Below are 12,322 nucleotides of genomic sequence, written 5' to 3' on the forward strand. Positions count from 1 at the left end.
CTAGCCGTTTTTTTTTGCCCGAACGAAGGTCGGGCTTAACGGCTAGGTGGTTAAATGAAAAATTATGGTCACTGCTACCCAGATTCTCTTTTATTTGCACATTTGTTATAAGCTCTACATTGTTAGAAAGAACTGGGTCCATCAGAGTATCATTTCTAGTTTGGGCTTCCATATACTGTACCATAAAATTATCTTGTATTAAATTCACAAATTTCCTCCCTTTTGCTGTTCCTGTAGTGCCATTACTCCAGTCAATGTCAGGGTAGTTAAAATCTCCTATGATTAAAACACTTCCACTTTTTGCTGCTTTTTCTATCTGTGCTAGTAGTTGATTTTTTAGTTCTTCACTAGCACTGGGGTGCCTATAGCAGACTCCAATAAATGTGTGGTATTCAACCCCACATTCAACTCCACCCATAATGACTCAACCCCATCGCTTGTTCCATCTGCAGTTTCTTCTTTCACATTCACTGTCATGCGAAGAACAAAGCCCAGGATTCAGCAATGCCAACTAAGTCAAAATCCTCCTCACTCATTAATGTTTCCAATTCCCCTATCTTGTTAGCTAGACTTCTAGCATTGATTAACAGGCTCTCTCAACCATTGCTGCTTCTACCATCGCTGTTTGCCAAATCCTTTTGTTTTTTTAGTACACTTAATACTGCACAATCCAAAAATGTTTGTAAAACATGGGATGCTCCAAATCTATCCCCAATCCACCCTCCACTAGTGTCTGACCCTGACTAACCTTTCTGCTACCTTATTTAACTGTCCCACCCCCCCATGTCCTAGTTTAAATATCCTTTCACCATTCCCCTAAATCTTTCCCCTAGCACACCAGACCCCCTTTAATTTAGGTGCAAACCATCTCTGGCATACAGGTTGTTCCCTAAAAAAAAAAGTCAGCCCAGTGCTCTATGAACCAAAACCCTTACCTTCTACACCAGGACTTAAGCCATGCGTTTCCCTCCGTAAGCTCCCTTCGCCTTTCCTGTGTTGTGCATGGCACAGGCATTATTCCAGAGAACATAGCCTTGGAGGTCCCTTTCTTCGGCTTGAAACCTAGTTCTTTCTGCTGATTTTAAGGATTCTCCATCTTCCTTCTATTTTGTCATTGGTTCCAACATGGACAAAGACAGCTGGGTCCGGTCCAGCCCTTCCCTGTAGTTTGTCCGCTCGGTCCACCACACGCCGAACCCTGGCCTCAGGGAGACAGCAAACCATTCGATTGAAGGGACCTGGGCGACAAACTATTCTATCCGTCCTCCTGATCATAGAATCCCCTATGACAACCAATTGTCTTTTCCTTCCTGCATTTCCCTCCCCACCACTAATAGATGTGCTGCTCTCCCGGCTGTTAGGGGTAGCAGTAACATCTAGAGTTGCCACCACTGGGTCTGCCACCGGCACATCTTCACATAACTTTGCAAACATGTTGGGGTGCTTAAACACAGGGCTGGCCTTCCTTTTCTGGGTGCCCCTACCACTCCCTCTAGTTACATTAACCCAACTCCCTGCAATGCGCTTCTCCAGCTCTCCAATGCAAGATACCAGACAGGCGACTTGCTCACATCTGTCACAGCAGTATTCACCTAGGAGCTGTTGCTCCATTTGTGCATACATGTGGCAGACTGTGCACTAAACCAAACCTTCCACCTTGCTACCACTCATTCTCCTAGTTACAATTTTTGTTTACAGGGAGTTATAAAAGGTTACTTATAGTTTGTGGTTACTATAAGCATACATACATACAAATTGAGTGTCATGCATAGGTGCTCCGTTTGGGGTCTAAGATAACTGAGAGTTCTTTTTACATGGCAGTATGAAGGCGATGAAACTCATTTATCTGGGTCTTGTTATGTGCAGGTATAAGGTGTATATTTGTATAAGGTGTGTATATTTGAGGTATAAGGTGAGCTGGAAAAAACGTCACAGATGGTGTCTTTTTATCCAGCGCCCTTAGAAAGTGTCTTGTGATCCATTAAATTAAAATATTCTTTAATATGGTTCACTTTATTCTATTTTAAGCAACAACAATAATTGCTCTAATTTGATCTCCAAATGAACTGACCAGGAGGAAAAGTTATGCGTTGAAGGCAAAAGAAAAACATGTAGCATCTATCCTAGAATACTGGCAGAGGGCTATTGAATAGAATATAAAGCCAGCAGATAAATTAAATTCACCAAATATCAACTAAATCATAACTGTGATTAAAAGATGCCTGTCTGTCTGTTTAGGTGGGTGCTTGTGAGTGCTAGAGACTTAGATTTAGCTAATATTTGGCCCAGGGCTAAATTGAAGCCACGTCAGAATTGGAGTCTTGAAACAAAAGGTTGATTAGCAGTGGGGGTATAATAAAACATACACAAGGGACTCATCTAAAAGTGCCAGAGACCAACAAAAATCTACCTTAAGAGTCCCTAATCTCAGTTTGTAAAAGCAAGCATCCCGCCTTTTTTTTCCTTAGCATTTGCAAAAATGATTATTTTATGAAGAAAAAGATGGGGGGGAGGTGAACTGGTTTTGGTTTCCTGTAAAACCAATACATTCACTGTAATCTTGTGGTAATTTTGCAAGGGCCCTATGCCTTTTTAGAGGGGAGATAAGGTTTTGAATATTATTGTTAAGTACTGGGAGTCAGGTACTCATACAGGTTTAGGTGTAAAAAAGTGAATCTGACACTTACTGAAACTGAAATTGCCAGGTCTCTGTGTTTCAATGGCAATAATTAATTCTTCACCAGTAAATGGGGAATTGGGGAATGTCAGATTCACTGCTTTATAAGTGCATTAGTTATGAGATTTGAATACACTCCAACTCCCCAAATCTCAGCAGAACTGCAAAGATAGGAGGCAGAATCTGTAAAAACCTGTGCAGGTACCTGGAAGCAGTAAAGAGGAGTAAGAGTAAGAAAGCAAGAAGAGGACAAAAATAAAAAAAAAAGAATCCTAATATATTGGTCCCAATGGTAAGCCGACCAATCAAAATAAAAAATCAGGTGCTACTGGAATGAACAAATTGGAAGCTCGGGGAACTCTGTAATGTAAATCACATTTGGGATAAAACATGTACTAGTGCTGTGAAATCTGATATGCTGCATAATTGGTTTTGTTTGTATTTTAACACTTGAAAAAAAAGCCTATTTTTAAACTAATGATGGTATTAAAGAGACACAAGAGAGGAGATTTTGTGAAGCAAACGTGAAAATATATTGAAAATATTTTCAAGTAATACATAACAATGATGTCAATGGTGGTTTCATAAACCAAAATGACTGGAGAATGTCAGGCCAGCTATAGCTTGGGCTAATAGGGGCACTAGATATAAGACTTATACCTGGAATATATAACATTTAACAAAGATAAACCAAACCGTGTCGCATATGTATTTCGATGACCTGATGCGTTTCGCCCGCTTTGGGATTCTTCAGGGGTACTGAACGTATAGCGAAGTTACACGTATTAATTTGACAGTATCTAGTTACATAATAAATACATAGTTTGAGTACAAAGTATAACAAAGTACCTACAGAAAAACATTAAAACAACTTCTTTTATATATCAAAAATGAGTATTAGCAAAACAATAGGTTAAAATAGTGGTAACGACTAATTCAAACGATTATATACATTATTTCTCTCTTAAAGGTATGTAAAAATCACATCGATGTTCAATTGATATTGTAGAACTGTGATATAGTAATGCTTAATATTATATATATATATATATATCAATACTTTTGCAAATAATTAAATGGGGTCATAAGTATGAGTATAATAAAGATGGAAACATAAAATCATGTCAAAATAATACATTTAAAAAAAAAATTAATTTTTTAAAAATAAATATTATACTATTTTATATATTATAAAATACATTTTCATAAAAAAACAATTTACTGCTTTTACACATATAAATCCACTGTATTGCATTTATTTCAGTTATTTTGTATTGAATGCAATACAAATAGATTTGATTTAGATTAGATTAGATTTTACAAATAGACGCATCGGGAGCTCCCTGGTGACTCATCGGGTGCAAAGGACGCCGGCCGGAGGAAGAAAGAAGACAAGGATCGCGAAGAAGGACCCTGGCAGATCAGGTAAGTGCTTTATTTACTGTTATTTCCCATAGATTTTTACCTACCCTGAGTGTGACTCGGGGCTAAGGCTTCCAGCATCTTTTTTCCACCCCTATGGGTAGGTAAACCCATGGGAAATAATGGTAAAGAAAGCACTTACCTGATTAATTTATTATTTTGACATGATTTTGTGTTTCAAACTTTATTATACTCATACTAATATATTATACTGTAAAATACATTTTCATGAAAGACAATGTACCACTTTTAGACATAATAATCCAGACAGAAATGAACCGCCCAGGAGGTTAAAGCCTAAAAGGAGGACTGCAGCTTTAGTTGGCCTTTTGGAACTTGGTCCCACTAGGGTATATGTCATTTGGTAAATGCGCATCCAGTATCTTTTCACTTCGGGACATTCCCACCAAATGTGGTACAGCATCCCCGATGTCCTGCAACTTCTAAAACATTCATTGGAGTGATTGGGTTTAATCTTTATCAAGAGGCAAAGGCACCATATACCATCACATCAACAATTTATATTTTGCTTCCACTGCAAAGGCATTAATGCTACAATGCACCACCATGTGCCATATCTGTTCCTACTCCTCGTTGCCCCAGTGTCATGCCAAGATTACCCTCCCAGCGGTTCAAATAGGGGAGTGTTGGGGCACGGCTCTGCACCAGTGTGCCATATAGGGCAGAGATTACCCCCTTTGCTTGGGGGTCCCTTGCACAGTGAGCGTGCGTGAAAACCCACTATTCTGGATTGTATAAAGTGTTTGATTTATAAGTAGTGGAAAATTTCTGATGTTGGTGCTTCGTGATTTTCATGAACTGTTGTTAACAGGAGTATCCCAAAGGTACTGAGAATGATGAAGCCTATATAAACCCTTGTTCACTCACCAGCGGAAATGCTTCAAGTTTTCCAACCCAGGTGTAAATATTGTATTTGCAATGATGGGGGAAAGAGTGTGGGGATAATAATCCACTTTAGCACTAGTGGAGACATGTTGCACAAATGTCAGAGCCAGCTAAATAGCCAAGGGCCTTTAGGAGGCTATTTCCTGATTGGCCGGTGGGAGGGCCAATACTGAATAAATCTGGAAGAGCAGGCATGCCCGGGATCAGAACTGCCTGCATGCGCAGGAGAGGAGCCTGCACTTTAGCAAGGAGGAGGCGCTTTACCAGGTCTTTTTGGGATGTGGAATTTTGACTTCGATTGCTCAGTATTGTGTCCTGGTAGATTCAATTTACTATTTGTAAATTGATTACACAAATGGCACAAAAAAGTTTAAAGGCCGACTTTTTACATAACAGTATGTTCACCCTCATCGTCTTCTGTCCTTTTAATCATATAGAGTCTTTTGTAGTAACAGTCAGCACCTCTCTGCATTTGAATTTTACAATTTGATAGTTTTTTAGCTTGTTAGTTTGTTTAAGGTTGGATAACTTAACTGTACCTTTTCCAATTGCCCCAAAAATTAGGAACACATATATATGCAGATTCAGAAAATCAAGGTTTGCCCATAAACTTTTCACTGAGATTTATTGTGTTTCCACGAACAGACGCATTTCAGATTCTCAGGGTATAATTTCCATAATAACAGATACAGTTAAACAGTAACTAAGTAATATCACATAATGCATTCTTTTTAACCATACCATTACACTTCAGATTTTTAAGTATACATGAAACTCAGAGTTCAATAACCAAATTCTCACAGTATTACCAAGTTTGTGTGTAAATATTGAAGGCACAGATTACCCGCATTTACCTGTTTAAATGACTGCAGCTACATTTGCATTCAAATATACATGTGTGGGTTTAACAACAGTTTTGTATCAAACAAAAGCCTATCAACATTGGTCAGTCTTTTTTTTTTTTTACCTCAGCAACTAGCTGAGGTAGAAAAGCATATTTATATGGCTGTTACTTGAACACTGCAGACTAGTAATTAATGTACTCTTTGCATCCTATAACAAGGTATTGTAATGGTGATCTCTGGGTGCATGCCTATATATATATATATATATATATATATATATATACACATATATATACACACACAGTATGTGAACCTCCATTGCAAGTATACCATTTACCCCTATAGTCATTTCTTTCTGCTGTTGTGTATTTTCATTTAGTAAATCTGGACCTGTAGGTATATGTATCATTACGTTCGTAAGCAAAATGTATTTTGTATGTTATACTTTGCTTTCCATTACTAATTTATAAAAATATGCTGACAAGTAATAAGCAAGTGGTAAAGATATTTATTGATCTAAACTGTTCAAAAACATATAACCTGATTGTTTGCCATATATTTTAAAAAGCTAAATGTACACCTAAACAAATGAATTATCTATTTAGCAGTTATAGCTAAAGAAATTAAAAAGTTGCTTCAGGCAAGCCATTTGAATTCTCTGGATTTGTCACTAAAATAGTCAGGCTATATATACATGTAGTCCCCGGGCTAAGGACATCCAACATACGGATGACTCCTACATATGAACGGGCTTCCCTGCTTGCTCCTGTGCAAGAGGGAGGCTTGATGGGGAGGGGGGCGGTTTGTTTGACTTGCAGAAGAAATCTTTTGCTAAACACAGCTGAGGTTGTGGATTAATTTAGGGGGATGAGCTCTTTCTGCATCCTTTTGTAACTCTTTAATGACCAAGACAAACTCTGCAAGTTTTTCTTTTTGCATATCAAAGCACAGCTTGCTCCAGAAGTTAATGAATGTCTAGGCTCCATAAAGTTTTTTTTGTTTTTTTCTTTGTGATTAACTTACAGTGAGGATTTTAAACAGTAACTGACACCACACTGCCTAATAATTCGAGACAAACATCTTTCCTAATTTCATTTATTAAAATAATATACCTGTTCAGACTTACAAATTGAACTTAAGAACAAACTTACAGTCTCTATCTTGTATGTAACTCAGGGACTACCTGTATATTGATAAATATGCTGTTTTGTAACTTCTACTTTTTTAGCTCCTAAGTGTTGCACAAAGGATTCAAATACCAGTCAACTGCTCTCATAGCCAATGCATTGGCCTATCTCTACTGTGGTCTAAACATCTTCACCTGCACCTTGACCTAATCAACAGTACTTTCACTTTCTGTTGACTGAAGCCATATTTGGAGAGTAGGCCTGTTAGAGAAATGGACGGCTGGGCTGTCGTGCTGTGTGCAAGATGAATTATTGAATTCCATTTAATGCTGCCAGCATATGTTATTTTACTCCTGCTTCAGCAGGTTTTTTTTGAGCTGCTCTTTTCACCTCTGCATATACCACCTGAATGCATTACTTTAAAAAAAATCAGAGGTTCAATAAAGACTTTTATTTTCCAGGCTTTGGGTAGATGTCTCTAGAGACATGTGCTGGGTCGTTCACTTGTTGCTATTTGAAGATACTCCAAAGTACCGCTTCGGTAACTTGCCACACGAGTTAGTGGTCTGCCACTAAACCCTTCTGCATCTCTCTTTTTTAAAGCCTCCTTGATCATGTCTGAAAAATCAGACTGAAGACGCTGTTGATTTTCCCTATGTAAAATGTTAACAAGAAAAGAAGAAAAATCAATATTGTATATAAATAAGCCAAAATTGTAAACAGATTGTATTAGATGGAAAAAATAGGGATTTATTTACAAACAATAGTGATTTGTATCACAAAAGTGATTGTTCATAATGTTCGTGCATGTCTTTTTAATACCTTTCAAGTACATTTAAAGTGTATTCACCCATCTCTAGGTAATTTTTAAGTACATTAACCAATCTATGACAACAAGACAAGCTCTTTGTATACAGTGGCTTCAGAAAATATTCAGACCTCTTAACTTTTTTCGATTTTATGTTGCAGCCTGATGCTATAATTGTTTAACTTTTCTTTTCTCCCAATTAATACCATATACCAAATATACCCCATAATGACAGTTTTTTAGACAATTTAGTAAATTTATTAAAAAGAAAAAAAATGAATTATCACATTTAATTCCTGTGTTGTGGTGCATCAGATAGTCAGACCACTTTCTTTTGCTCAGGTGGTCTAGAATATTTATTGTTGAATTTCAGCAGGTAGACATCTCAGATATCATTTTGCAGTCTGCTGTCTGTGCAAAGCCCCATAAACCCAAATTATACCCTGATAACCCATTGGAACAATTATGTGGATGACTTGAAACTTAGCAAAAATAAAAACAAGATATTTTTTATTAAAAGCAAATAACATTAAATAGTATCAAACAAAAATACATAGTATTCAGGTTTTAAACTTCTACAAAGTTGATAACTCCCTAGGACATTTTGGACATTTCCATTTGGAGTTCATTAAATAGTAGTTAAAACTACTACTACTAGGGTTATAACTCTCAAATAATACTGGTCATGTTCACATATAATTTTTGTATCAAAAGGGTGCTAGTTTTGTTATGCATATGCCAGTGCTATAAAAGATGGTGAGCAGTAACTTGTACATTGTTGTGATGCATTTTGCAGTGATTTCTGCACCATCAGACAACTAAATGGATAAGCCCAGTTTTCATCTTACAGAAAACCAGTAGAAGAAAAATTTCATGCATAAGTATGTCACAGAAATGTACCACACTACAATTTGTTTGGTAAGCATTGGTGGAGTGTTAATATATCATTTCCAAGCCTCAAAAATTTTTTTTACTCAAGCCTCCTTCTAAATGTAATCCTCCGTCCAGTCCATCTGGAACACATTTTCTCTTAAAGGATTAGAGTGGGAGGATTTGGGTTTATCCATTTATGCAATATGGTTTTCTTGGCCAATAATAACAAGAATGATAAGAGTTTCCCTTAACCTTCCCATGAAATAACACATGCAATCTCTTTCCCTGGGAAAGGAAACCACATATCTAAAAAGGAAGTTTCAACAAATCTTTGTCTGCCATGGAAGCCTATGGCAATCTAGTGGCCATACTTGATTGGTCTAGTGCCGGATCTATTGTTGCATTCAAGTCCTCATCCAGGACTTCATACCAGTAAGAGCAATATACCAAATACAAAGAGTATATTATCCCAAATATTTCCAGAAACCACCAAGGCATACATGATCTCCACATGACAAAATTTTGTATGGCAAATCTTTATGTAGAAGAATTGTCACACCCATGTTCTTGGTTCTATAAGCTGTAACAACTATACTGCCAACCTAGGAGGCACGCAGGGTTGCATTGTCACCAGTTTTCTAATGAGTTTCCTGCAGGGAAACTTTGTCTGGGGAATTCTGTTTGAGATGTTCTTGTATTTCTGTGGACTACAGCGTATTGAGTCCAACAAAATTCCAAGAAAGTAATTTAAGCTTAGTTTTGGAAGACTATATGGATTTGTGATGCCTGAGGTGGAGAGGATGTCTTGGTGATATCCAGATCCAAGGACTATACTAAATATAAAGCCACAAATGAATCAACATTAGTCCTATTGAGCCTCACCTAATCAAACAAAAGCAATAATTAAACAATTGTGTTTTATCATTTATCAACCCAAACATTCTCAGGTGCCTAATCTTTATTTAAAAAACCACAACAGCTATAGCCCTGCAATATATCATTTTTTTTATTTTGTTTTTTAATAAGCAGCATAGGCCTACTGCCTCTGAACAAAAGCCGACAGAGAATATAATGAAAAAAAGGTTTAGTGCCAACATCAGGTCGACAATAAAAAAGCATGTCAAATCATATTGTGATTTTCCAAATCCTCCAGTTTCTTCTGAAATGAAAGATACAAGTGAGGCCTATGCAGTAAGCTTACCCTGAAAATCTAGCAACTGGTATTCCAGGTAGCCCACCCTTTTATAAGATCTGAGATTCTTTTTCTGTTAAAGGATATATTGGTCAAGGGTGATTTTATAGATCTTTGCAAGGTATCAAATTTCTTATCAAAGTATGTTAGGATAAAACTCGTAACCTTTGACAGTTCGTTATGTCAGAAGGCGGTGAGGAGGAGGATGGTTATAGGCTTGCATAATTACCCATGATAAAAATAGAATACAGGGCGCTGATAGAGGTAGTCCCCAAGCATATCCAGGACAAACTAGTAAAGGTCAAGTACAGAATTGCAAAAAAATGGTATTGTAAGGATCAGGTGTAAAGTAGTGTTCCACTGTGAAACTGAATTCACAGTCAGGCACATCCCAAAAAGAATAAGTAGACTGTGTGAATCTTTGGTCACAGCTTTTTTTTGCAGAGATCCAAGAGAAGAATCAAGAAGGGCAGTATAGAGGAGATACAGTCAGCAAATGATAATAAATTGGGTAACAAGAAAATGCCAGAGCCTTCTCCCTCCTTGCAGCCATCAATAGTATGAAAAAATGTGCCCAAGTCTTTTCAATGCAAAAGTAAAGCTCACCAGTAAAAAGCTGCGGCCGCTATCCCACTAGCAAAAAGGCTGCAACAGGTCCTGCGGGCCTCTGGATGAAGCTCCTGTTTCAAGCAGTAATTGGGTAGCAGTCTGTAGAAAAAAAACACTCCTGCTCCAGTCCCCTGGGGTGTGTTACAGACACCCCTAACCCAAGTGAGTATGTAAAGGTAAAAGATGTATAGGAAGAGAGGATGCCCAGAGAACGGGGGGGTGCACAGAGAGAAAAGAGAAGACATACTCTGGCGTCTTCTCTTTTCTCTCTGTGCACCTCTGCTGCTTCAAAGCGATCACATGACATCTGACAGCCAATCGAGCTGCATGTCATGTGCTCGCATTGCTTGTACACAGACTACTGTGTACATTTACCGGCATCTCATACAAACACCGCTGCGGACCACTTCCGGTCCGCTGATGGTGGTTGGGTGCCGCTTCGTTTTCAATAATGGATCATGTACTCGCGGCCCACTGAAAACACCGCCGCGGACCGGTAGTGGGCCGCGGCCCGGTGGTTGGGGACCGCTGCTATACAGTATTTCTGTTTTTAGATTTAATGTGCAAATGTCCCAAGTGCATTTTTTAGAATCTAGGATCTGCTGACATTTCGAAACACACAGCCACAATACTAGTCCAGTTGTTAGTGACAACTTTGCAGATATAAAGGTAGCAGTGGGAATGCCAGGTAATGTCCTGGTTTTGTATGGTGGCAAGTAACTTACCTATAATGTGACTTGCCATGGTGTTCACTCACTCAGACTCATTTGATTGAGAATTGCATGGATACATGTTGTATTGAGGAGTGAAAGTTCTTTGCCATGTTAGTGTTGGTCTGTGGGGAGTGTTACTCTTGTGAAGAGGAAGAAGTATCAGAAAAAGATCCAATCCTGGAGCTCATTCTCCTGACCTTTCTACCAGGTGATAACAGATCCCACTCAAGACATTTATCCAATGGGGCATGAAGGTCATGTGCCACTCCTGCTTGTAGCCATTCCTCCTGGTACCAAGTGAAAATTTCAGTGAAGTAAACACATTACTGACTACATGTTTATATGCAAAGAAGCCGTTATATAAAAAATAAATGGCAGCCTGGTATGTTCCAAAGATATAATGAGTAGCAGTACCTGCATTTTTTACATTTGATTATTATTACAACCATGCAGCCAAAAGTAAAAAATGCAAGACATTATCGATGACAATAAAATAAAGGGATATTTAAATATAGCTCATGTACAGCATGGCAGAGGTCCTGGATGGGAGATATTTTCACCTGAATTGTTTGCCAGGTTCTATGCTGGAAGGAGTCCAGGTATAATAAGAGCAACTCTGCAGGGGTTGCTATATTAATTTTTTTTCAGGACCCTGGAATGGGAAGGAAGGTACTGGGTAGGCTTTCCCATTCCACCCAGGTACACCCAGTGGTTTGGCTACAGCTGACTGGAGGTCTGCTATAAGAAACACAGTTGTGCTATCGGAGGAGGAGTAGCATGGCATTAGATAGGCTGCAAACCAAGCTTGTATGGGAGCTGACAAAGAAGCTTTGTTGCTTTTGTATGAAAAGCTGTTGGTATAGTTTATGAACTGTTAAATCTTTGGTAAAGACTTTACCATAAAGGACTGTACTGTGAACTCAGAGCAATCTACACTCTCCTTGCCAGCTGATGTAAGCAGCATATATGTTTTGGATTTATTTGCTGGAGGAAGCAATATTTTTGAACAAAATAAAGAATCTTGTAGAGAAAAAAAAAATTATCTGTGTGCTTGCTGTAAGGACTAATCCCCCTCCACATCACAGTTAGAATTATAACAATCCAGACAAATATGGTGCAAAAGAAATTGGCGATCTCACACATGTGCAGT

At 38.1% G+C, this 12,322-nt stretch overlaps 1 protein-coding gene across 1 annotated transcript in view; it reads right to left on the reverse strand.

The window, feature by feature from the left end:
• Positions 1-5,209: 5,209 nt before the first annotated feature.
• Positions 5,210-12,322, reverse strand: part of GUCY2C (guanylate cyclase 2C) — a 116,320-nt gene continuing 109,207 nt past the window's right edge. Inside the window, exon 27 of the mRNA XM_072420228.1 lies at positions 5,210-7,630. Within this exon, the coding sequence (XP_072276329.1) occupies positions 7,456-7,630 (175 nt within the window). The 3' untranslated portion in view covers positions 5,210-7,455. The remainder of the gene's footprint in view (positions 7,631-12,322) is intronic.

Source organism: Pyxicephalus adspersus, chromosome 8, assembly GCF_032062135.1.
Source record: "Pyxicephalus adspersus chromosome 8, UCB_Pads_2.0, whole genome shotgun sequence".
Classification (NCBI taxonomy): domain Eukaryota; kingdom Metazoa; phylum Chordata; class Amphibia; order Anura; family Pyxicephalidae; genus Pyxicephalus; species Pyxicephalus adspersus.